The 27,885-nt window shown below is 43.0% G+C and overlaps 1 protein-coding gene across 1 annotated transcript; it reads right to left on the reverse strand.

Moving 5' to 3' along the window:
• Positions 1-15,766: 15,766 nt before the first annotated feature.
• On the reverse strand, positions 15,767-17,925 carry LOC147438440 (UDP-glycosyltransferase 85A2-like). Its single transcript, XM_086484107.1, has 3 exons — positions 17,634-17,925; positions 17,307-17,561; positions 15,767-17,146 (listed from the first exon to the last, which is right to left on the reverse strand). The coding sequence occupies exons 1-3, from the start codon at positions 17,851-17,853 to the stop codon at positions 16,170-16,172; spliced, it is 1,452 nt and encodes a 483-aa protein (XP_086340233.1). The 5' UTR covers positions 17,854-17,925; the 3' UTR covers positions 15,767-16,169.
• Positions 17,926-27,885: the final 9,960 nt, after the last annotated feature.

The raw sequence follows: 27,885 nt of genomic DNA on the forward strand, positions 1-27,885 counted from the left end.
TAGGAAAATGTTTCTCAAACATGCACACAAGCTCCGCAGCATTTAGTTTGGCGAATGGTATGGAGACTACGTTGATCTCCTTTTGTGAGATCCATTGCACCAGCTTTGCAAGTTTGTAGATTGTGTTACGGATGTCGAGAGACAAACATCCCTCAATGGCAACCGGTAAAATAAACTGTAAAGTATGTGCAGCAATGATATTAAAGTCCACATTTTATGCAATGATATTAAAGTCCACTATGAACGTACCTGACACATTTTATGACAATTGTGTGACTTCAAACCGGTAAGCTTTACTTCTTTAGTAAAACACGTTCGGAGCGAGTGTATTATGCCAGTGGGGGTCCGCAAAGATCGAATGGTCTCTTTTACTTTGCATTCTTGGGCTCCTGTGAAAATCCATGGTGCTTTAGGGAGTTTTATCGATCCATCAGACGCTGTTTGCGGCCAATATTGCTCCATACGATCCACATTTCTAAGGTCAACTCTGGCTCCCAAAGTATCTTTCTTTGCGGTCAGATGGTCCCATAGTAGATTACCCACATTCTTGAATATGTGCATTGGATCAAGCAAGTGATTGATCATGAGTCGGGGCCAGTATGGTAACTTGTACCATAGAGACAATCTCTTCATCCCTGGAGGCAATCCGTCATCGCACATCTCCTTCTGCTCTAACCATGCTTATGCAGACATCCTTGGTGGCTCTCTTCCCAAAAAGCCGTCGCGTAACACATGATTCTCTGGAAGATACGCTTGATGACCTTCGTAGATTTGCTTCTTCAGTGAGGGTGCCCTACGTGCATTCAGTCTAGGTCCACATGTGACACATGCTCTGTATCCGCTTGTTTGAAGCCCTGCATGTATACACATGATAATAGATCAACTATGGAAAAAAACAAGATTTACAGTGTCTGAGTGAGGAGTGTCAATAGATCACCTGAGCATTCTGTTAGCCCGGGATAGTCATGCATGGTCCACATTAGAATGCCTCTGATCAAAGCATTCCGTCGTCCTGTGTGTCGGCTCATATCCACCACCTCTATGCCAATCCACAATTGTTGTAGCTCTTCCAATAGTGGACGAAGATACACATCCATATTCTCCACTTTATATCGCCCTGGCACAATCAAGCTTAGCCATAGGTGCCCCTTCTTTGTAGTCAACCACGGGGGAATGTTGTAGTTGACGATGACAACGGGCCATACACTGTAAGATGTTGATCTTTGACCAAATGGATTTACGCCATCCATAGCCGGGCCTAAGCGTAAATTTTGAGCTTCCCTGGCAAAATCCGACCATGTTCCATCTATATGTTTCCAGGCTGCGCAATCTGCGAGAATTCGTAGCACACCATCCGAAGATTTATTCTCCTCATGCCATGATGCTAGGGCGGCCATGGACTTACATTCGAAGAAATGCTTGATGCGAGGAAGCAGAGGAAAATGTCACAAAACCTTTTGTGGAATTTTTGTCCCGTGGAGATCTACTCGATATCTTTCAGAATCACATTTTGGACACTTCTCCATGTCTATGTATTCCCCTCTGAAAAGAATGCAGTCATTAGGACAAGCGTGGATAGAATTGTAATCCATCCCCAAGTTTAGCAAAATCTTTCTTGCTTCATCTCGAGAATCTGGCATCACATTGTCATCTGGTAGTATGTGCTCTTTAAGCAATCTACACAACATAAAAATACGATACAGTCGTGTAAAAATCTATCAGATCATTATACATTTAGAGTTTTATTAAAGTAAACTAATTGTAATAGATCACCTGAAAAGCGTTGTGACGCTAGTGTCACTCCATCCAAACTTTGCCTGCATGTTGAGAAGAACCAGGAGTGCTTTCAATCTAGACATACGTGCTCCATTATACAATGGCGTATCGGCTTCACTTTTCATATCATCATAGATAAGCCTTTCTGAATCCATGATCGTCTCGATCATTTCATCAATCTCGGGCTCAAACATTGCCTCGTTGGGAATGTGCTTTGTATGATCATCCCCTGAGCTGTCAGAGGCTACATCTTGTGGCCTCACATACGCTGCTTGACCAAAGCGCCTGCGAACACGTCTATTGGGTTGCAAGATTGCTGCTTGTTGGCCAGCGTCAGAGTTCGACGAGTTATAATTGGCAACAACTCGATCTATAATAGATGGATCGAACTCGCCAAATTCGTGAACTTGCTGCAAAGAAACACGTCTTGTCCGTCGCACAGCATGCTTGCATTGATTACAAGGACATAAGACCCTCGTTGAGAGATAGGTGTTTCGGTTGGACGGTCCCACATCCTCGTCACTACTCATAATGAGGATAAAAATCTTATAACCTGGACAACAAATTTAATATTCTGTTGTCATTCTTCGTCTTATCTCTCTCTCTCTCTCTCTCTCTCTCTCTCTCTCTCTCTCTCTCTCTCTCTCTCTCTCTCTCTCTCTCTCTCTCTCTCTCTCTCTCTCTCTCTCTCTCTCTCTCTCTAGTCATGTCCAATCCCCGCACACCTCGGTCTAGAGGTGCACGGAGTTCAGAACCACCGGGTTATAATCTCGTCTTTATTTGTCAATACCTATATTTGTGGGTACAAGAAATCTACAGACCCACGTCTACATGATACAGCATGTAGTGGACAAAACCCCTTTGCCTCTTCTCTAGCTGTAGCACTTCACAGCATCTTAACATCTTTTCACAGTAGAACTTTTCACTGTTCGTCTAACTCTAAACCCTAAACCGTAAGTAATTCTTGCGTGGACTCGATCTAACGTAAATAAGCGTAAATCTAAATAAACGTAAATCTAACTAAAAATAAACCTAAATCTAATTTAACGTAAGTCTACATCTAACCTAATCTTTAACGTCTTTTGGGATAGTTTCCTACGACGTTAAAACTCTCTTCTTCTTGTGTGTGTGTGTGTGTGTGTGTGTGTGTGTGTGTGTGTGTGTGTGTGTGTGTGTGTGTGTGTGGTAAACCTAAATAAACCTAAGTCTAATCTAATATAACATAAATCTAAATCTAACGTAAATTATGTTATATTAAAAACAAAGAACTAAACTAACAGGGATTATAAGAACCTTAAAACTGATTTAACACATAATTTTTCACATAACTCGGCAAGAGTTGGAATTCTCATCACTAAAGATGTGAGAGTTAACTTCCGGCGGTGACGCTGCCTCATCTCCATCCACATCTGACGACAGCAATTGGCCCTTTGGACCGTTCTTGCTCTTGTTACTAACTTTGAAGTTGTTGTTGAATGACTAGAGGTTGTCTAGATGGTCATTGTCGGGGATGTAGTGACTCTTGCCACCCAGAAGATCCACCTTCTTCCCTATCTTCTGAAGACATTTCACCAGTACTTTTGGATCTACGGAGCCCACCATGAGTGAAGGCAGCAATACCCTATATTCCATTGAGGGCTTTCTTCACCCGCTTCATGCAGGCATCGCAGTCTATGGAGACCTAAATCTAATCTAATACAACGTAAATCTAAATCTAGCGTAAATAAACATAAATCTAACTAAAAATAAAACTAAATCTAATCTAATTTAACTTAAATAAACCTAAATCTAATTTAACGTAAGTCTACATCTAACCTAATCTTTAACGTCTTTTAGGATAGTTTCCTACGACGTTATAACTCTCTTCTTCTTGTGTGTGTGCGCGTGTGTGGATGTGTGTGCCAATAAAAAGAGATAAATGGTATAACCTTTCTATCACCCATGCCAAGTATGATAGATTGGTTATGCCATTTCCCTCTTGAATAATAGGTCTTGAGTTCAACTCCTCGTCGGATAGATCTTTAGGTCTTTTAATTTTAATTAGTTTCCTACGACGTTAAATTAGTTTCTCTCTCTTTCTCTCTCAATGTGTGTGCGTTTTTTTGTTTATGCATGTTTTCTCTCTCTTTTCCTCTCTCAATGTGTGCGTTTTTTGTTTATGCATGTTCTCTCTCTCTTTTCCTCTCTCAATGTGTGCGTTTTTTGTTTATGCATGCTCTCTCTCTCTTTTCCTCTCTCAATGTGTGTGTGCATTCTTTGTTTATGTATGTGTGTGTGCATTTTTGTTTATGTTTGTACTCTTTCTCTCTCTCTCTCTCTCTCTCTCTCTCTCTCTCTCTCTCTCTCTCTCTCTCTCTCTCTCACAAAAACACTATGTGTGTGTGTGTGTGTGTGTGTGTGTGAGAGAGAGAGAGAGAGAGAGAGAGGAGAGAGAAAGAGGGGAAGGAAACATGAGAGTGAGGAGAGGGAAGGAGCATACCTGGCTCTCCTTCCTCTCCTCGTGTGTGTGTGTGTGTGTGTGTGTGTGTGTGTGTGTGTGTGTGTGTGTGTGTGTGTGTGTGTGTGGAGAAGAAAGAGAGAGAGAGAGAGAGAGAGAGGGAGAGCGTTACCTGCTCCTTGCTTGAGGGCGCCGAAAAACTCAGATCTGAGATCTGAGTTTTTGGGCGCTCTCTATTATTTTTTTTAGCCCAGCCGGCGTCGCTATGAGCGTCGCAAATTTACTTGTAAATTTGCGACGCTCATAGCGACGCCGGGAAAAAAAAAATTGAGCGTCGTTGTGTGAGCGTCGCTAATATGAATAGCCTCTTGTAGTGATCTTTGCATTCCGTGTGACCTAGGTGATACTATGAAGATGGAAATATTCATGCATCATGAGCCTAACATAAACATTGTAAAAGACTTAACCATCACAAGCCTCACTCCCAAGGGCTCAAATAGGTGAAGAGAGCTAGCAGGGAATGAGGGTAGGGAGGAGGAAGAAGAATTCTTCATAGGAGAAAGAAATAGTTCCTCACTTATCATCACTCTTCTTGCTTAGCATAGCATGATAGCATAGTAATGAAGATAGATAAGATGGAAAGCTTAAGCATTGAAGCATGGCTCTTGGTTGGATTTTCATTCCATAGCCAAGAGTGGTTTTGCAGGCTCTCAACTTCTCAACAAGCTTGGAGAAGGAGATGCAGTTCTTGCACTTTCACCAAGTGATAATGTGTGAAAATTGAGTGTGTGAGAGGGTGTATACCCCCAAGCACACCCCTTGCTTTCCTTGGTTGACCCCTCCTTGTAGCTCAAGCTTGAATCTCATTGGACCCCTCTAAGCCTAGCCAATCACATGCGCAATGCATTTCAAGCAACATGGGTAATCTTTGGGCAAGGGTCCTCCTTACCTCTTTGAGAGGGAGAAAGAGCTTGAAAATATCTAGATATTTGTTGAATTGAACTAGAAGCTCATTAGATCCCTCTTTAGTCCAACCATTAGGATTCAATCACACCATGTGGCTAAGCATAGGGAGATCGTGACAAGTTTCCATGTGCCCCTTGAGAAAGGGGGTGCCCTTTGGTAAGTGGGAGGTTAAGTCAAAGATTCCCCTGAATTTGGGGCTTTCCCCCTCCTTTGTAGGGTCTCTTTTTTACTCAAGCCCCTCAAACACCTTATCTCCCCATGCATGGGAATCTTCTCAAGCACCTTACTCATCAATCATGACAAGCACCTCAAGCACCTTAGTCAGCTAGAACGACAAGCACCTCAAGCACCTCACTTATGAAGTATGACAAGCATCTCAAGCACCATAGTCAGCAAGCACGACAAGCACCTCAAGCTTGGTTCAAGCTTGGGTCGGGCTCCCACCTCAAGCTCAGTCCTAGCTTGCCTAAGGTCCCAAGTCTTAAGTATTCTTAACACTAACCGTTGGAGGTCTTTAATGAAGGTAACCCTAAGGTCTTCTAAGCTCCATTAGATACACATTGCTCTTTGATAGAATACCTCCTTTTGGACCCCTATTGAGATGTAACCATCTCTTCTCTTGTTCCCTTGTTGAGATAAGTCTAGAAGCACTTATTGCACATTGCTCTTTGGTAGACCGTCTCCTTTTGGACCCCTATTGAGATGCAACCATTTCTCCTTTTGGTCCTCTGCTGTGATAGGTCTAGAATCGCATATCTATATCCTAACTCTTTCTCCCCTTTTATCTTCCCATATTAAATGAAAAGTTTAATATGATCATATCATTTGGTAGAGTTAGATACTGTATTTTATGACAGACTTTCTCAAATTCTCTCATATTTGTTTTACTCTTTTGACATTATAGTTCATTTCTCGGTGAGTATGCGCATATGTCAGGACAAGAAAGCAGGGAAATATATTTTCAAACTTGAAGATTTTGTAAGCTCAATCACATCTCCACTCAACCAAACTTTTCTCTGTACACAATATCCTCAATAACCACTTAATGTACTCTTGTGTGTTATCTTGTAGACTTTTAAGCTCCAAAGAAATTGAAATAGATATTCTTGCTACTGCCATGGAAACCATTGAGGATGCACTTTCTCGATCCATTTTTCTTAGACAAATCCACCTCTTAGTTCACATGATTGAGGAGACTGCTATATGTGGAGTAGTGCATGCACGATGGAAGTTCTTTTTAGATTAGTTTTTAAAGACACTCAAAGATTTTTGCGACTGCGGTCCCAGCGAGAGGCATGCATGGGCAAAAGAGGGATCATGCAAGAGGCATTTTTTGACATTTTAGAGTATTTTCCACAAGTTGATCCCTCAATGCCTCCCATGTGGTCAGATGAGGAGGATACAAGGATAACTTCACACTTGCAAGTGGAAAGGGAAAATTATTTAACATGAATATGGATTTATCCAGAGTGTTCAATAATGTTTGCATCCTCACTGCAAGGATTATGACCAAGTGGGTGGACTTGTGAACAATGAAAAAGGCACGGCATTTGGAGAAGAGTGAATCATGGAAGCAAGCGCATGGAGGCAGGAGGACACCCTAGTGCCTCGACACCTTGCATGTTTCCCATATCTCATTAGTGTCGAGTGGATTCACAAGATAATGACAAAAGCAAAATCACGTGGAGAAGACATCACCGTAAAGAATGGGAGTATGCACAAGATTGCGTGCCAAAGATAGAAAATTCATATACTTAAACCATATTGTATAGTTTTTTCTTGATTTTATTTTTGTAATTGATAAAAGACTTTTTTTCAATTTTAAAGTGTCTTTCCTTTAACTAGTGGTTAAAGGGTCAACATTTTTGTACACTCCACATTGAGGAGCATCGAACCACCATGGACTGTGATGTCAGAGGCAACTTTAGCACAGATGGTGATGAAGTCAGGTACTGTGGAACTATGGAAATGATACTAAAGGTCAACTTTAGAACCCTTCATACCTTCATCTTTGAGTGCAAGTGGTTTGCAAATGTGTCTAGACGGCATGAGAATGGCCTCTAGATGGTGAACTCTAGTGTGCATCGCACGAGGAGGTATGAAAATTTAGTTTTTCCATACAATTGTGAGTAGTGAGTAATTATATTCTTTACCCTTATTCGATTGTAATATTAACTATATCATTGTTATCCACTTTGAAGTTCTCTTCTATAGGTCATCTATATCCCATCAATCCACCAACCAATCCTTTGGTTCGTAGTCTCGTAACACCTAGAGGGAGAACCAATTTTTCCACTAATGAAGTGGAGACCATCTTCGACTCTCTCCCACCTAGTACTTTGGATGAGGGAAAGATCGAGAGATCGATGATTCAAGTCCCACAGCCGCCCAGCTTAGCGAGGATGATCGCCATGATGATGATGATGATGAGATTGAGGATGACGAATTCAGAGATGATGAAGCCAACACATCCATAAACGGCAATTCAATTTCTCTCTTTATTGATTTAAGAGCCATGGACTTAGAATTGGATGACGCCTCTTGTAGAGGTCTTCTGGAATGTGATTCATAGATATTTGGTATACTTTAAGCTATGAAAAGTTTTTCCATTTCTCTCTCTCTCTCTCTCTCTCTCTCTCTCTCTCTCTCTCTCTCTCTCTCTCTCTCTCTCTAATTTTGTGAAGCATGCTAAATAATGTTAATCAAGTGGGTTTAATTGATTTAATTAATGAAAAATAGCTACAATTTTTTAGTACAATTATCTATAGAAACTAAAAAATTCCTTGTAATTTTTAAAGAAAATAGATAAACGTACACTGACATTAGATCGTTGCGTGATAATACTACACACATTAATGATGGTTATACCCTTTTTTTGTCCCTTGCACCCACCTTCACACATTGTATTCAATTGTTATTTTGAAGCATTATGGGTGCAAGTAGAGCTAGCATTTTGTGTTGTGTGCAATGTGAGAGTGTTTCCATTACTTAAAATTGCTTTGAATAATAAATCCTTTATTGTTCTCTTTGTTCAACACATTTTCATGACAAGAGAGCTCTTCGGCATCACTATATAAATCCTTGCAGAATATGTAAAGAATGAATGAATGCAGTCGCTCGGGTGAATGTGTGCATTGTTCGGGGGAATCATGTGAGCTTTTTAATATGTGAAGAATGCATGGATGCATAGATGCAATCATTCGGGTGAAATGTGTACGATTTTTGAGGAAAGGGTGCGAGCCTCTTTTGTCCCGTGCACAATGTGTGTATTACGTACGAGTCAACATTAGTGATAGAGTGATCACACACTTTGTGTAATTTTATTTATTCAAATAACCATTGTTTCATAATTCAGTACCATTTTTTGTCCTTTTTTTATAAATAAAATTTATGTTCTTTATATTTTTTGGATAAGAAAAATAGATAAAATGTTTTAGCAGCAAGTGAGGGTTTGACAATGCAAGCGGTAATAGGAGAGATAATACCCACGGTAATACTTGGGACACCAAAAATTTGGTGTCCCGTCCCTTTCTCTCTTCTTTGGAGAGCTCATTTTGGACACTCTTTTCTACAAAGCGTGGTAAAATGCCACAATAAATGTTTTCATAGTTTTATAGTGCCCAGATGTGGAAATGAGGAATGTGGAGGCGGTCAACAATGTCCTGCAATCATGGAAAGAGGATGTCAGATATGAGGTAGAAGGACCACGGTTGAAGTCGTAGCATGAGCTCCTCGAAACCTGGTTTAAGATGTTGCAAGGACTACTAGTAGCACACATCATCTTGCTTACTAGAGCCTGCATGTAGAGGAAAGAACACTAATCAGTTTACAATAAGTGCTATTAAAAGAAATATTTTATTAATTAAAAGTGAGGTACTAAGTCCACTTCACGATCTTCAAGAAGTCCATCACTCTCACCCCAATCAAGGAATATTACTTGCACATAATGCTTTAAGTTGGGACACTATAGGGAAGATTGCTTGAAGTGTGCTTATGACAAAGCCCGAGCCAATGCTTCAGCCGAGTCACACTTTGCGGGGGGGGGGGGGGGGACGAGATGTATCTGATGATGAAAATGTAAAATGTAATCTTCATTGTTGAAATGCTATTAATTGTTTGTGCTTTTTAAAAGGTGAGATTATTACGTGCACATACTGCTTTAAGTTGGGACACTAAAGGGAAGATTGCTTGAAGCGTGCTTATGACAAGCAAAAAGCTCAAGCCAATGCTTCAGCCGAGTCACGCTTTGCATACGGGGGGGGGGGGGGGGGAGGGAGAGGATGTACTTGATGATGAAAACGAAAAATATAATCCTCATTGGTGAAATGCTAATAACTGTTTTTGCTTCTCAAAATGTGTAGCAAAGTGTGGATGAAAGGGGATGAAGAGAGCATCTCAAAGGATCCACTTCCAGGAAACACAAAAGAAGAAGCCTATGATTGTCAGCTGTAACATTTAATGAACAAGTAACTTGTGTGTAGCGAAAATCGATAGCATAGTGAGCATTTCATTAAGAACAAGTTCCTAGTGAGCATAGAGAGAGTACTTAATTGAGAAAGCAAGATAGAAATTTACACCTAGCTAGTTTGGCATTGACAATACTTGAAAAGAGAGAGAAATAGAACAATTGACAAATGTTGAGTACCGGACTTACATGGAGTCGGTCCCCCCTCCATAAAGGCTTTGTATTAATAGCTTCTCCCATCATAGGAGTCTTTTGTACAATACAATGTTTGTGTTCCTTGATAAAAATAGTTGGTGTAATGAAGGTGGAAGCTTCATACACCAAATTATGCTTGAAAAACACACCTAGTGTCCCTAGCCTTAGTCCCAAGACCTCACACACGTTCAAAAATGGTGAGAGCTAGCAAGGAATGAGGATAGATTGAGAGGAAGAAGAGGTATCTTACAAGAAAGAAATATTCTCCTCACATAATCACTCTATAGCATATCTTAGCTTAGTAATTATCATGATAGAGGAGATGAGCGTGCCATTGAATCTTGGCTCTTGGTTGGATTTGCATTCCAAAGCCAAGAGTCGTTGGTGTAGGCCTCTACTTTAAGTTGGAGTTCTTCTTGCACACGAGTTGTGCCTGTGTGTGTGTGTGTGTGTGTGTGTGTGTGTGTGTGTGTGTGTGTGTGTGTGTGTGTGTGTGTGTGTGTGTGTGTGTGTGTGTAGCATTATGTATGAGTAAAATGCAGCCCCTTCTCTCAGTTGGAGAGCGTTTTGCCAGCTGTCTTCGTGGAGCCATCTCTGCCGAGGTGACAGGAGACTCACTTTCTTCTCATTTTTTCAGTGGGGGCTCTACCGTTGAAACTTGAGTTCTCCTTTGGAAAGGAGACGCGTCATCGAGTAATAGATTTTTGAGGCCTTTGAAGGGATCCTCTTCTTCTTCCCTTATCGGAGGGAGTCCTCTTTTGGAAGTCTCACTAGGAGATGTTCCTAGGTATTCTCTCTTCTTGGTGGGGAGTTTGGAGAATACCATGGGTGCACAATGTTGTAGCACTTCACCTTGGAGGGATGGGTTGCCCAAGGCTTGTTGTAGCCTAGAAACAAGATAGTTTACAAACATAGGGGCATCATTAGTTGCTCTTTCATTAGAAAAATCAAAGCTATCAACATTCATTTCAATCTCTTTTTTTTTGTCAGCCATACTAGCAAATTTTAGGTGTAAAGTTTTACTTGTACTTTGACACTTCAAGCCCTAGAGGCTACTCCTCTTTATCTTCAAAGATAAGTACTCAAGCATCTATACCAGTAACTCGAATATTATTAATTGCAAGGAATAGAAGAGAGGGTTCAACAGAGCCAAGAGAGCACTGGTTCTTGTCAAGCTTCTAATAGCTCAATAATGGTTCGCCTACATAAAGCAGGCGTGCTTCAAGGATAAAAAATTCATATTCTACTTACTCTTTTGCAATTAATAACACCAACCCTTTGTAGCAAGCTTGAGGACCTCTCTTCTTGAGCAAGAAAAGAGAAACCAATAGCTCTGATATCAATGTAACATTCAATGCACTAGTAACTTGTGGTAGCGGAAATTGACAACATAGTGAGCATTTCATTAAGAACAAGTTCCTAATGATCATAGAGAGAGTACTTAATTGAGAAGGTAACATAGAAATTTACACCTAGCTAATCTGGCATTGACAATACTTGAAAAGAGAAAGAAATAGAACAATTGGCAACAATTGAGGACCAGACTTACATGGAGCCGCCGGCTCCCCCTCCATAAAGGCTTTGTATTATCACTTCTCCCATCATAGGAGACTTTTGTACAATACAATCTTTGTGTTTCTTGATAAAACTAGTTGGTGTAATGAAGATGGAAGCTTCATACACCAAATTATGCTTGAAAAAAACACTTTGTGTCCCTAACCTCAATCCCAAGACCTCACACACCTTTATAAATGGTGAGAGCTAGCAAGGAATGAGGATAGATTGAGAGGAAGAAGAGGTATCTTACAAGAAAGAAGTATTCTCCTCACATAATCACTCTAATAGCATAGCTTAGCTTAGTAATTAACATGGTAGAGGAGATGAACATGCCATTGAAGCTTGGCTCTTGGTTGGATTTGCATTCCAAATCCAAGAGTTGTTGGTGTAGGCCTCCACTTCTTAATGCTTGGAGAAGGAGATGGAGTTCATCTTGCACACATGAGTTGCATACATGTGTGTGTAGCATTGTGTATGAGTAAAAAATGTAGCCCCTTCTCTCATCTTGGTTGACCCCTCTTGCTAAATGCTCATGATGGCCTCCCATCGGCTCCTGTAAAGCTTAGCCAATCACAAATTAGAAGCATATTTGATAGCCTTTTGACAAATGTCTCCCTTCCGCCTTTTGTGAGAGCTTTAGGTATTTAAATAATTCATCTAAACTCTCATTGGACCTTTTTGTCTTCTGGCTAATAGGAATCACGCAAGCCATTGGGCTATTGGAGGCTCATTGTACCCCTTGATAGACTGTCCAATAGTCTTCTAGGGAGCTTACTTTCTATTCATTCTTTTATCAAGCATTTTTAAATTGATTAGACTAAATTTACTCTAGACTAATTCTCAATTGTCCACCTCTATGGCCATCCAATAGGATTTGAGGGGAGCTTGACATGTGTCCAATATGCTCTTTGTGTAAAGGGGAACCCTTGGAGTGAGTGTGTGTGTGTGTGTGTGTGTGCGCGTGTGTTTCTCTCTTATCCCCTACAAAATAGGCTCACCCCTTCCTTCATAGGGACGTGGGAAAACTTTTTAGTCTTCCCATGACCATCCAATTTCCCTATGCTTTGGCCATTGGATAAAAGGTTTACTTTTTAGAACCTTGGCATATGGAAATCTTAATGGAGCTGAATCTTAGGTCTTTCAAGCCCCATTGAAGCAAATGCGCATCTCTCTTCTCCAGGCTATCCCCCTTTGGATCCCTATTTTCCCTCCTTTGGATCCCTGACAGAGACCGGTCTGTAGCCTTACCAATATTCTATCTTTTACTATCCTGGTACTTCCCCATATTAAATGATCAGTTTAACATGAGAAAATCATTTGGGAGTATTAGATAGTAGTTTTTATGACATCAGCAATATTCAAGTGAAAATTTTTCATCTAATTTTTCCTTCACACACCCCTTTCTTACCCTTCAACAAGTGCAAAACTTGCCTTATCACCTGCTTATATACCAGCTTCTGCTGAGTTAGGAATAGCCACAATGTCAAAGAGACGAGCTGGATCTGTCGACGTTGTGTTTGTGATGCAGACATAGCGGGTAGGCGTGAGTACACACGTGACTTGTATATCAATCCCTGCTAATATCCACGCTAGTGCAATTAATGGCCATTCTCATCATATGGAATGATCACCATATGAGGTCCATCACCCTACACTACCGTGCTTTACTGTGTTGGCTTGCCTTGCCGTATTGTGTGCCGGCCATCTAGCTCTTTGTACGTGTTGATAGACGAAATAGGTTTTCTTTTAATAGTGTCCCTAGCCAACCGAGCTAGAATGGATCACGCGTATATTTCACATGACCTTTTGAAAACGTACACGCACGTCCAGCCAGTACCCTAGAGACTCATTGATAAGAGGGGGGGATCAAGGGTTTTGAATTGGCTTGGGGTGGAGGGAGGCCATCCATTGAACTAAACCCGGATAGGTGGGATGGCAAGGGCTCCAAGTTAGTGTCAAGGTGGGAAAAAACTAAACCCGAGCTTGTGAGGTGCCATTGTTGGGCTTTCATATGTCTCGCTTTTGCTATGAAATCGTGAAGCCATACCTTTCTCTCATTCAAGGAGCAAGGAGACGAAGTCAAGAGCTCAACGTCATTCAATGATCTTGCTATGAAATCGTGAAGCCATACCTTTCTCTCATTCAAGGAGCAAGGAGAAGAAGTCAAGAGCTCAACCTCATAACTAATTTGATGTGATTCAATGATCTCTCTCTCTCTCTCTCTCTCTCTCTCTCTCTCTCTCACACACACACACACACACACACACACAAATTTACCATTTTGTTTCTTGCATTTTTGTTCATTTGTGAGTAAGGGAGAAAGAGAGTAATATGTTTCTCCTTATTCACTAAGGAAGAAGTAACAATTACTGCCACATCAAATAGATTTCATTCTCTGACTGTGATAGACATCATGCATGCTACATAATGCTATGGTGGCCTCCTCTCTTTAGGCAAGCAATTAGCTCATGTACATTGTCTTCATCAACAAGTGTCACTTCTCACCTACGCGTAGACATAGTGGATAATTCTTGTTGATCAATTGGCTTAATGTTCGTAGTTTATGTATGACTAAAATGCTTCAAGTTGCTCTCATTTTCAGCATATGGCTCCCTACTGGCTGTCGAAAAAGGGAAGAGATTGCACGGTGGTACCTCTCACATCACACTAAGCAGAGATAAATTAACCAAGGCAATTCTTTTAGAATTGTATCATAGTCTACTGGTGGTGGTTTTCTTAGTAGGCCTGGCCGTTCAAGATTATAAAATTGGAGCTTACCTTCAATACTATATTCAAGACAAACGATGCATCAATTTAATGTTCTTGCTTACAGCTTGGATAATATCTTTTGCTCAGACAGCTCGCACAACTTGTGGTCAACAAAGTTGTACTTCCACAAGCTTACCTTTGCTACAAATTTAGGATCGTATACATGTACATCGCCCACATTGTCAATGACAGAATCAACGCCATTTTTGCCCGGGTTAAGTTCGTATTCGACAACATTGACAGAATCAACGTCAATATCTCTGCCCACAACAGTACTGGCTTCGCCCACATCAAGCTTCAAGCCTTCATTGGCAACATCGACGCTGGAACTGTGGTGACCATCTGTTGCTTTACGGCTCGAACATAAGACATTATCCTTATGCCCTCCAGTCTCAAGAGACCCACCATTCTCATCAGTGCCAGAAATTAGCCCATCATCTGTTTCCCTTTGACCAAATGAGATCTCACCAGTAGACATCTCAATCTCTCCCCGACCGCGACCGGTCTCTTCAACCAAATTCTGACAACCTCCCTGTACGTCGTCTGCTAGAGCCCAAGATGCTATACAATGTTCCTTCACCAGATCCCCTATCTTACATAGAAGCTCTGCGGCTGCGCCCACCTCCGACAAATTGCGAAGATCATCATCAAGTGCATCCTCTCCCTTTCGCTGACGCACAAGAACACCCTCAGCTCCTGATTCTACTTTTTCTAGTTTGCTCTCAGCTGACGCAAACAAGGCCTCCATTATTTTCCTTACCGACCCCTTGGATGTTTCCTTCTCATCACTGTTGATTTCAGGGGGCATCATGTCTTCATTACATTCATCAATCACCATAGAGCCATCGATCTTGTTTGTTATATCGCTTCCCTGCAAGCTTTTGTCCAACTGGACCACCTTCAATTGATTCATGTCGATGGACTCTACGGCTTTTTGTACTTGAAGAAGAACCTGTTTCACAAAGGCAAACTCCTCCATGATTTGGCCCAGCATCCCAAAAGAAAGTCCCTGGTCACCCACGCACTTCATGCTAGACGGTAGCACCAATATACTCTCACCAATCGATGAGAGTTTAGTATTAAGCTCTTGCAAAGCTAGACTTAATTAGATCAAAGTCTTGCACAAGTGGGCCAATTACACGGATCCCGGGCTTGCCATTTTCATCTGTTTTCAAAGTAGGATTTCCATCATCCTGTTTTAGATGAGAGAGCTCTGCAATGAGTGCTGATGCCCATGATTCAGCAGTGCTAAGCTCATCATCATTGTTGTTCCCATCTTCTGAGCACAAAGCCCTGTCCATCACCTCCATCGTTTCACCTCCGCTGCCTAGAGGAGCCGGAGATAAAGCAAGGCTTTGTTGTTGCATAGGATCACACTTAGTGCTGCACGGGGTTGCATGGTTTTCTTCACTGGACAATGTTGGCCTTGAGTCCTCACACAACATATACTAGACCTCACACAAGGTGTAAGGAGATGTAATATGATGTAACATATCGAATCTGAGAGAGAGAGAAGAGAAGAAGAGAATTTTACCCAAGAGACCTTAAATCTCACGAAGAGAGTTATGAACTAAAGACTTGTTATTCAAGAGGGAGCAATCATCATAGATGTCGCCTTGTTTCAGCAATTGCTGCAGATGTATGAATTGAGCAAATTTACAACCTTCCAAGGGTGGATATTAGATAAGAGTGCACGAATTCATTGGCAATAGAAGTTGCTACTTTTCTTGACCATAAGTAGGCTCAATTCGGTCGCTTACATCTTTGACTATTGCTTCTCTGTCCATCCATTAATTGGAAATCCTACTACTAGCTAACATTATGATGGATGCTACAAGATGGTAGGGGAGAGTCTGCCTTTTGAGCATTACTTTTTTTCTTTTTTTTTTGGAGCCGGGAAGGTAGTAGGGAGAAACTATACACATATTATGTATTTACAACTGCACATTGCTGTACATTACACTCTCGAGAGGAAACTGTGGGAACCACCCCAAGAGTACTTATTCATGCGGATGGCGCGCAGGCATTGATGACGGCGTGAGCGAGCTTGATGAGGTTCAGATACGAGGAGCCATGTGGTGCGGACACCGCTTGCCCAAGGGTCGACTTCATCGCCAAAGCGTTGCGGCGAAGAGTTCGCCCTCTCTCTCCGTGCAGCACTTCCTTCACGCAGCAGGCGACACGGGAACTGAGAGGAATGTTTTGATGGGACATTGGGGATGATAAGGGAATGGCTACTTCCCACTCCTGGCTCAGCAAGCGCAGGTTCGTGTTCTGGTCAGAGATCTTGCAAAATCCCCCGATCATGGGGACGCCCGCAGACAAAGCCTCTAGCAGCGACGCCATCCCACAGTGCGTGAGGAAACATCCCAGTGAAGGATGGGCAAGCACGGCCGTCTGCGGTGCCCAGCTAATCACACGTCCTCTCTCTCTGTTTCTCTCTAGAAAGCCATCAGGTAACGCGGACATGAGATCCACCTGCACATTCTTGCCATCGCCCCCCCCTGGTGGTTGTCGAAGCACCCACAAAAATGGCTGTCCGGATGCTTCCAGTCCCAACGCCATCTCTTGTACCTCCTCCTCTGTAAAGGATACTATGCTCCCCAGCGCCACGTACACCACGGACGCAAGAGGCTGCACGTTCAACCACTCCAGACATTCCGTCGTGGAGCAGCCATTGGCCGGCCCGGGCACGGTGCAGCTTAAGTGGCATGCCTCGGGCGCGTCTAGCTCCAGGCTAGACATAGAGCCCAGAGTATACACAATCAAACCCACCTTCGCGACCAAACTCTGCACTACCTCTGGCTCCAGCTCATACACCGTGTTGATAATTGCTCCCGCAGCTCTCTTCATCCCCTTCATTATCTCAAACAGAAACTCCAGTTGCTGGCGGTCTCTTGAACGAAAGTCATTTGGTACATCGCAAAGCTTGAACAGCTTCGGCAGGCCCGGAATGAAATCCACTAACTCGTTCTCCATCTCTGCAGGAGATCAACAATAGTTACAAGCGAACACAAACAATCCACACGAAGTGAAATGGCAATACGTATTAATAATTAGATGGACACTAGAACCAGTAAGGAATGCCAGATGCATGCATGTGAGTGCGTGTGCACCTTCGACGCATGGACTAAGTGGTACCTGGTCGGTAGGGAAGAAGACCCCTCGCGTAAAGGGCTGGAGTATAGGACAGCACCAAAGGAATGATAGCAGGAAAGGTGCAGATGTGGAAGCGAGGAATGTGAAGGCGGTCAGCGATGTCCTGCGACCATGGAAAGAGGATGTCGGACATGAGGCAGGAGGGCCGCGGCTGAAGTCGCAGCATGAGCTCCTCCAAACCTGGTTCAAGATGTTGCATGGACTGCTGGTAGCACACATCATCTTGCTTACTAGAGCCTGCATGCAAAGGAGAGAGTAGCGATCAGTTTACAATAAGTGTAAAACTTGCCTAAATACCTGCTTATATACCAGCTTCTGCTGAGTCAGGAATAGCCACAATGTCGAAGAGAGGAGTCCGATCTGCCGACGCTATGCTTGCGACTCTGGCGTACCGCGTAGCCGTGAGTACACCCGTTACTTGTATTCCAACCCTTGTTAATGCCCGCCCCAGTGCAAATGATGGCGTGACATGGCCATGCTCATCGTATGGAAAGATCACCACATGAGGTCCGTTACCCTGTGCTACCATGCCTAGCTGTGTTGGCTTGGCTCTCCCAGCTAGCGCGTGCTCTTTCAACGCGTCCTTCGTCAGGTGAACGAGCTCGGTTTTCTTTTATCAGCGACCTAGCAAGGACGTCAGCTCGAATGGCGCGTGTATTTCACAGAACCTTTTGAAAACACACATGTCCATTGGTTTACCCTGCCAGCACAGAGCCGGCCTTTAGTGTATTTTTAATTTTAATTCAAAGGACAAAACTTACAAATTTCCGGTCAGTTTTTACTCTAGAGGGTCACCCACTGGACAATTTGACCCCCCTTGTCACGTGGGATCGATGGTCATGATCTCTAAATGATGTGGACGTCCGTTTATTTCCAAGAATAAAAAGATTTCATTCGGTCTGTCCCCCCAACTTGACCTGTCAGGCCAAGGGCAGGGCCAAGGGACATGACGGACATGCAGTCAAGGGGCGCTATATTTAGGGGTTAGGAGTCTATATATGGCACGGTTGAGTGTTAGAGTTGTATGGTCCAGTCCCCGGCAGTCTAACACTGGTATCAGAGCAAGGTGGAGGGGAGGGTGAAGAGCGAGCTATGGATGAAGGTTGTGGCTCGCATGGCTTTTCTCCCTTTCGTTCTCTCTCTCTCTCGATCTCTCTAGTGAAGGATGGACTCTCTTACATGGCAAGCCTGAATTAGAACGCAGAAAAACCGAATCAAAGAAGAAGAAGATTGGATGGATTGCATGCAAGCATGCATGCATGGTTAAAGAATTTGCTGCCGCTCGGACAAGCAAGCCGTGGGGAGCAACCCCTGTGTTGGGAGTAGAAGTCGACAGAGGACGTGGGAACGGTTTCTTCCTTGAGGACAGGCATGGATTCAGTCTGCACAAACATTTCCGATTTCGGCCTTGTTGGAAGCGCCCCATGCTCTAGAGGGTTTTTCGTCACTTGATGGAAGTGATTGGAGCAGCATATGAGTCAGCATGTTGGCAAATTACCTTGCGCAGAGTCACCAAAATCGCCATAGCCTGTGCAGGTTTATTTTTTTATAGAAAATTATAAATATTATGACCTTTTGGGCGCCCTATTTTGGGCACCCATCTCTTTTAAGGGCTTGAACCCATGGCGAACTAGATTTCGCCTGCGTAACTGGCATCCGAGGCATAGCCATGCACATGGTGGTCTTGCTGAGGAACACGGAGTCTATGCAAATGATGGTCTTGCTGAGGAACACAGAGTCTATGCACATGGTGGTCTTGCCTCAAGGGGGCACTATAGACGGCTCAAGGGTTTTTCGAACATAGTCACAGACTGCTCAAGGAGCCATGCAAATTTCGATATTCCGCTTACGGAGATATCCCCATTTTCGCATTTTCGTCGGTTACCAACGTGATTTTCGACAGGGAAAGCTTGGTAGAGATGATTATGCGGCATACAAGCTGTTTCTCGCAAGGGAATCACAAAGATGAGGATATGCTTGCCACATCCACGGATGAACGCCATTCTCATCAAGTTTGCTTTTTCGTCATTCCAGGGATTTTCTTAATCCCTATGTGATGTTACTTTGTAGACTCATACAGAACGAATTTCCAAGCTTGATCTTTGATGCACCGGCAAGGCCGGTGGCTACTTCGGCTCATGCGTGCATAGTTGTTTTGCATGGTAGTTTGGGCTTGCAGCGAAGCAAGGCTTCCATACGTATACATCGGTCAACCGCACCATGTGGTGATTATCACGAACCATGGCACTGAAACCTAGCAGGTAAGAGCATGGAAGTTCTCACACGATTCCACCTTGGTTGCAATTTGGGCAAGGCCCTTGACAGCATGCAGTAGAGTAGTTATTGAGCATGTGCTTGATAACTCTGGTATGCATGGGACTGAATGATCACGGCTATCATTCATAAAGTCACACAGGTACGAGATGCATCATTTGCACGTATGATACTGCTTTTTCACTAGATTTATCATTCGACAAGGTCGACTTTCTTTGATATGATGACTTGTTGCACTTTTCTTGTTTGATTCATTCTCAGTGTACAACTGCTAATTGTATGCTCGAGCACGGCTCACTTGGTCTTGATCAACATGTTGTTCTGATCATTGAGCAAGGCTCATTAAGTGCATACACCACTGTGATGTTGAGTAAACCACTCCAGAGTTAACCCTTGCGACTTTTTATCATGCATGGCATGTATCTACTTACAAGGGCAAGGTCCGAAGCAAAGCTTTCATTTTTGTCTTGCTAACATTTGGAGTATGCTAGGAGCATATTCATTGGGGAAATTTTACAACTGTATGGTATGACCATTTCATGGGGGTACATAGGACAATTGGACAAGGTCCATTATCTGTGCTTGATCGACACAGTTGACTCTATTCGCTATGACATCTGTCGTCAATAGCATTTATTGGCAACGAGGCCAGACATAGTTATGTGAAACATGGCTTCTCCTGAGTACCTTGATAGCGCACGCTCGTCACAGATTACATTTTCTTTCAAAGGCAAGGCCAATTTTTCAGTATCTCAAGGAGATCGACATGGCCTATTACTGGACTTGTTGAAGGCAGCAAGTTGCTCGCCACATCCGTTGGCTATTAGCACTACCAGATTTAGGTGAAGCAAGGCTTCTATTTATGCATCTTGCATAGTGACTCACCACGTTTGGCATATGCTATGAGCATACAAACTTGGGAAGGCTTTGGCAAACTGTTTACAGATTATTTCATTATGTATACGACGGATGTATATGATACAAGAGGGCGTATATCCATATGCGACAACTCTCTCTTGCACGGCAAATTTGGCTATGAGCCACATTTACGCGAGCTTTTCCTTTGGAATTTCATGACAACTGGTTGCAACAACAACTACCAGTGAAATCCCTGCATGCAAGGCATGCTAAGCAGGTGGCATGGATTCCACCACTTCATGCATTATGCTTCCACTATCACACTCACAACTCTGTCAAGGACAGCATACGTGATGGATTATTTCACAGGAATGTTTAACATGATTGTTGGTTGCTATTAACACGCACCAACACTAAGGACTTATTTTATGGGCAAAGTGCCACAGCTCAGTCATACTCATACAATCACGACCCCAACAAGGTAGGTGGGTCGGAGTGAGTTTCGTGCTTTTTTGTTACCTCTCTCGCTGAGAGCGTCATATTGGAAAACTGTGGAATGCTTATACGATAAGCTACAAGTTAGGCATAAGATGCTTAAACGCACACATCTTGGGCACACACTCTACAACCTTAAGAAAAGTTGCTCAGCCCAGCATGCTCTTCTTCTCTAGTTCTCTCTCTCTTTAACGGAAAAATGAAAAATCTTCTCAAATTAGTCTTCATCGGTTTGTCCACTGAACACTAATTTGCACAAGGGCTATGAGCCACACAGGCTAAGAGCCATTGTCAGGCTAAGGGTAAGACCCAACTATTGGCATTCTTTGGGTGATTGTTTTCCAGATTGAACAGATCTACCCAGGGAAGTATACATCGACGTTAATGCATAAGCAAGCGTCTTAATGTCATTACAGATGTTTAGGGTGTCATTTTTGCACTACATGTTTTTAGTGCAACACTCAAGTTGAGTTTTTGATACATCTTCAACTCACAGCAGCTGATCTTTACAAGGCAGTATAGATGCAGCAATCAGTTGAGACAGCATGGTTGTCCACTAGAGCTAGGCAGTTCACTTGTGTGGATTTCCTGCTCTCTCTATAGCACTACGGAGTGTCTATGGACATATTCTTTTGGGGTACGACCCGACGGGTGACTGCTACATCACCCCATAGGCATTGAGGATCATAGTTGATCTGCATTGAGGATCACAGTTGATCTGCATTGAGGATCACAGTTGATCTGCATTGAGGATCACAGTTTGATCCCTCTCAGTTAGACTTTCAAGGAAAGAATTCCGCAATCTATCACGCGGTAGCGGACAAACCCAACTTTTCAAGTTGATTCCAATCATTATGTACACGGTTAACTATGTTGGTTGCCGTTACCTGCTAGTTGAGCAGTTTCTACAAAGGGTCTTACCAAGGGGTTTGACTACGTAGATTTTAACCAAAGGGGTTGGATTGCGAAGGCAACACCCACGGTTCCCAGTGCAATGTTGTTTGTTTTTCAGGTAGGAGATGTGCTCCTCTCCGTTTGAATACTGGTAAGTGAACATTACGTTCAAACCTCCAGGTACGCATCTATTAATTTGGTGTTATTCTATTTTTTGTATGCTTTGCTTGTTTTTTTTTTTCAAGACGTATAAGTACGCTTGAATGTTACAGCGCCATGCCAAGGGCATGTCGGCACAAAGTATTTTGGGCCAAGTGTCCAATCTACCTTTTTGCCTTATGCTGTTACGAACCTACTTGTAGGGTTCGATTTGGCACATGTTGTCACATAGGATACAACATGGTCTAGGAACTCAAGGAGTTTGGTTTAGCCAGTGTGGAGCATGATAATGAAGGTCCCTCTCACTCGCATCGCAGAGTGTTTGTAGTTACCTCCACACACAAGTACAACTCGTACTTGATGGATGTCACTTTTCCTGGCATCCTTACTTGAGACATATTCCACATGTGGAGAATATGAGTCTCTGGGACTGACACTGGTGCCCAATTCGAAATGATGTGTCACGATGAAGTCCCTAGGTGTTGGTCGCATCCGTTCATTAGACCAATTGACGCACACAGTATCAGGAACAATTTCAGTGGCCAAAAATTGTCGGGTACTAAGTACAGACTTGTTGTGATTACAAGTGCTGTGAAACCACCTTAACGGAGGGTCGTTTCTACATATAGCAAAGTATGCTACGTTCATGAGAATGTCTCATGGTTGGTTCCTAGGTGTGACCGGGTTGTCACATTCTATTATGGTCCAACTTTTGCTGCATAGTCTGCTACGTTCATGAGAAGGTCTCATGGTTGGTTCCTAGGTGTGACCGGGTTGTCACATTCTATTATGGTCCAACTTTGTTGCAAGATTTTTACGTAAGTATTGTGGAAAGTCTCGTCATGGAATTGCGGTTTGGATATGTTTGTGTTAAATGCATGCACACTAGGTGTTATGGGCCCTAGTGTTTAACACAAATTTATTTGGAGCGGCATGCAAATCCATGGACTTTATTCTTTCTGCACCCTTTTCCACTGCTAGTGCAATCTCTCTTGCAGATTTCGTATGAGTTTACACCCTGCCATACAAGGTGATGGCTGAGTATGGATGTTAGTGATTGGTTGCTGGAACCTCCAATCTACCTTCAACCTAGTTGGTTGTCTCCATTCCATATCGAGTATATGGCTGGATACTCAATGGTTGAGTCATAGTTTGTCGTCAGTCATGGAAGACTGTCTGTAAGTGGTTGGAGAAAGTACCTCACTCTTACTGCTGTTATTCATCCCATGGGCAGCTTACAAGTATTCTATTTAGTACTAAAGGATATGCTAAGCGCATACGTTAGTAAACCGTGCTAAAGGATCTACTAAGAGCATACGTTATCACAATGCATTCTGAATAGGTGATTCTCTCCTTATTCTAGAATTTGATTAGGTTAGGTTTTCAACTTTGAACACCTGTTGTGGTGGGGTTGGATACCGATAGTTTCATAAGTCAAGGACTTAGTAGGTGTGCTGACAGAGTATGTTGGCATGTAACCTTTGTTAGGGGTGAACATGTGGTTCTGTGTGTTCCAAAATGTTCAGAAGTTTGACATGAGGACACTCCCTATTCTATCTTTCAGTACCTATGAGCTTTTCAAGATACTCACATGAGTTATCATGAGTTACCATTTAGATACGGGTGGTTGCAAAAGGACAACAATGTTGAAAATCAAGATGTTGCTCTTGGTTTCATTAAACCTGCTCACCGCACCAGGTATCGGTCATATGAACAATTGGCCCGTGTAGAGGATGCCAATAAGGAAAACATCAGTGTTCTTACGAAGATACTACCACTTGTGTTTTCGAGGACGAAAACGCTTCTCCAAGGGGGGAGTAATGTCAGGCCAAGGGTAGGGCCAAGGGCCAGGACGGACATGCGGTCAAGGGGCGCTATGTTTAGGGTCTAGGAGTCTATATATGGCACGGTTGAGTGTTAGAGTTGCATGGTCCAGTCCCCCGCAGTCTAACATGACCCCGCCACCATCCACACTAGAGGTATTGAGACTCTCATTAAGCTATTGCGCACCACTTGAAATGAGGGTGAGAACATAGTATAATATGGCAAAAGTGACGAGGTGGGGATCATTAGGTGTTCACTTGGAGATTACTTTGGAAGGGTTGGGGTCACACGGTGATCACTTCGGAATAGGTAGGTTTACAAGGTGATCGTATCTTGATTGGGAATCACACGGGGATCACTTGATGATATTCCCATTGAGTTTCCTTGGGGTTCATTTCTATTGTGATCACATGATGATCACTTGGGGATTAAACCGCCATCGGATGGCGCAAAACCAATCCTGTTACCGCCAATTAATAGGGACCATTGATCCCACCTGATACAAGGGGTGTCAAATAATCACAAGGGAGGGTCACCTTGATGAAGACCAATCAAATTTGAAGGATTTTAGTGTAAAAACTAGTAAAACCCCTAACATTTTCACTGAAAACCAAGAGATTCCCAATGCTCTTTTTTTTCATTGGTTGCTAAAATCGTTTTGGGTGAACACTGATTCGGTACCCTTAGGACTAAATGACAGGTTGTGAAGAGATCAAGGGGTTGGAAACTGGCCTAGGAGGAGGGAGGACATCCATGTGGGCGATGGGATTGAACTAAACCTGGACAAGTAGGATGGCATGGGCTCCAGGCCTCGGCTCCAGGTCAATGCCAAAGTGGCAAAAAACTAAACCCTCACAAGGTCGAACGCCTGACCAATGCAACTTGAGGAGGGGGGACGGGTCTTCTATATTGCATGTGGTAATGGGTTGGGGGTGGGGTGGGGGTACCATCATGCACAAGAACTAAGGCATCTCTTGTAGCCATTTCTTTCTTTTGTGCTACGAGAATTCCATCGTCGAGTTTGTGAGGTCCCTTTGTTGGGCTTTCATATGCCTTGTTTTTGTTGTGAAATCGTGAAGCCAGAGCTTTCTCTCATTCAAGAAGTAAGGAGAAGAAGGCAAGGCTCGACCTCATTCTAAGGTTTCTTGGTTCAGTTCTCTCTCTCTCTCTCTCTCTCTCTCTCTCTCTCTCTCTCTCTCTCTCTCTCTCTCTCTCACACACACACACACACACACACACACACACACACACACACACACATATTTACCATTTTGTTTACTGCATTTTTTTTCTTCTATGAGGAAGAGAGAGAGAGGGTAATATGACTCTCCTTATTTACTAAGCATGAAGCAACAAATCTAGCCGCATCAAATAGATTCCATTCTCTAATTTTCGTGGATAGCATGCATTCTACGTAATGCAATGGTGAACTCCTCCCTTGGACTTGGCACTTAACTCCTATACATTGTCCTCATCCAACAAGTGTTGCACTCCTCAACTACTCGTCGCCATGGTGGATAATTCTTGCCAATCAATTGGCTTAATTGAGGTTTAAAGCGTATGCATGACTAAAATCCTTCGAGCTCCTCTCATTTTTAGCATATGGCTTAATCGCCCGTCCAGAAGGGGATGAAATTTCACGGTGGTTTGTCTCGCATCAAATGTGGCATAACATGGTGATTGCCATCGAAGATCAATGCTTTACTATGTAAGAAGAACGATGCTCATGTCAACATGCAAAGATGGAGAATGTGGACATAGCTCGAGAGCAAGAAGAGGGACATCCTTCCCACGAGGAGACAATCCCCCCCCCCCCCAAATCTAGGACATACCACCGAGCTCAAATGGCTCAAGTATGTATTTTACAGAACCTTTTGAAAAAACACACGTGTCCATTTGGTACCCTCAGGAGTAAATGATGGGGGGTGAGGGGATCACTCACCATTTTGTTTCTTGCATTTTCTTAAATTTTCTTTTTTCTATGATGAAGATAGAGACAGAGTAATATGATTCTTCTTATTTACTAAGAATGAAGCAAAAAAATTGGCTTCATCAAATAGATTTCATTCTCTGATTGTGGTGGACATCATGCATGCTAAGTAATGCCATTGTTACCTCCTCCCTTTGACCTTGCAATTAGCTCATGTCCATTGTCCTCATCAACAAGTGTTGCACTCCTCAACCACTTGTAGACATGGTAGATAATTCTTGCTAATCAATTGGCTTAATGCTTGCAGTTTAAAGCGTGTGTATGACTAAAATCCTTGAAGTTCCTCTCATTTTTAGCATATGGCTCAATTGCCCCCTCCAAAAGGGAAAGAGATTGCACGATTGTTCCTCTTGCATCAACACATGGCATCGCATCAGGATATTCATCGAAGATCAATGCTTTTCCATGTGAGAAGAGTGATGCTCATTTCAAGATGCAAAGATGGAGAATGTGAACATAGCTTGAGAGAAAGAAGAGAGATGTCGTTCCCACGAGAAGAGGTTTATCCCCCCTCCTCCTCCAACTAGGATGTGTCACCGTGCTTGAATGGTTCACGTGTATCTTAGAGAACCTTTTGAAAACACACACGTGTCCATTGGGTACCCTCAAGACTAAATGACGGGGGGTGAGTGGATCAAGGGTTGGGAACTGGCCTAGGGTAAAGACATGCCATCCATGTGGGGATGGGACTGAATCAAATATGGACATGTGGGATGGCATGGGCTTTATGTCAATGCTAGGGTGGAAAAAATCTGAATCCGAGCAAGGTCGGATGCATGGCCAACCTGAAGAGAGGGTTTGCCTTCTAATTTGCATGTGGTAATGAGTTGGGGGTGAGGTGGGATACCATCATGCATGAGAACTAAGGTATCTCTCGTAGCAATTTCTCCTTTTTGTGCTGCGAGAGCTCCATGGCCGAGCTTGTGAGGTCCCATTTCTATGCTTTTATATACCTCATTTTTGCTTTCAAATTGTGAAGCCAAAGCTTTTCTCTCATTCAAGAGGCAAGGAGAAGAAGGCAAGAACTCAACCTCATTACTATGGTGAATTGGTTCAGTGATCTCTCTCTCTCTCTCTCTCTCTCTCTCTCTCTCTCTCTCTCTCTCTCTCTCTCTCTCTCTCTCTCTCTCACACACACACACACACACACACACACACACACATCATGAAGTGTAATATTGGCTTAAAAAAACCATAAAAATATTAATTGAACTGATAAGAACTAAAAATTTACACAAAATTGCAAGAGGTATCAGCGTTGTATGCGTATACGAGCACTCAAATTACGGAAAGAGATTGGAAACAAGTACTAGGACATGTGAGAGGCTATGTGGGAGGATGAGTGACTATATGGCAGACAAAGGTCACTCGTTGCCAAACATTCAAAGGCACATAGATGTAGTTTTGGAACCAAGTGTTGTTGGGGTAAATGCCTTTGTGCCTTGCTTGGCTGCCCATGCTATGGGTACCCGCCCATTGACCACGACCTTATGCTTGTACATATACCAAGAATAAGGATCTCCTCATTTTAGAGACTGACTCCACCCACAAAAAAGTGCTCTCACATTCTCTTTCTCCCCTTCCTACATGCACCACACATTATGAAAATCTCAAAACATTTACCAACCTGCCTCCCTCTCCTACTAATTGTGCCCTTTGCCTCCCCCAACCTGCGAGCGTTCTAAAACATCATTGGCTGTAAGCTCCTACCTGTGTTTTAGGACACTAGACCAAGTCCGCATCTGATGTCAACAGTACAGAGGGGCCCTCCCCTTGTGTTTTAGAATGCATGCAGTGTGAGGTCTTTGGAGCGATGGCAGAAGCACCCACTATGGATAGTATGTTGAGATGTTGTGTGTGGCTTGGGACATCAATCTCGCCTAGTGTCCCACCTCCCCCATTTGCTTGGCGTCGATAGCAGGCTACACAACGTTGCCCTTTTCTTGCTGCTTTTTCTAAAAAACGCTAGATATTACAAAGGTTTCTAAGCTAGGGTAAAAATAGTGGCTTGAAGGTGGTTCCCATAAGCTTTGGAACACGGAGCTAAGAGAGGGCTTTATTAATAGA

Source organism: Adiantum capillus-veneris, chromosome 16 (assembly GCF_014529385.1).
Source record: "Adiantum capillus-veneris isolate H3 chromosome 16, ASM1452938v2, whole genome shotgun sequence".
NCBI lineage: Eukaryota > Viridiplantae > Streptophyta > Polypodiopsida > Polypodiales > Pteridaceae > Adiantum > Adiantum capillus-veneris.

Excerpts from the sequence above, each read along its gene's own strand:
- LOC147438440 (XM_086484107.1), bottom strand. The coding sequence starts at position 17,853 with ATGGTAGCACAGGGTAACGGACCTCATGTGGTGATCTTTCCATACGAT. Across the intron at positions 17,562-17,633 it reads TCCTGACTCAGCAGAAGCTG|GCTCTAGTAAGCAAGATGAT; the intron begins GTATATAAGCAG and ends CTTTGCATGCAG. Across the intron at positions 17,147-17,306 it reads TCTTCTTCCCTACCGACCAG|AGATGGAGAACGAGTTAGTG; the intron begins GTACCACTTAGT and ends GATCTCCTGCAG.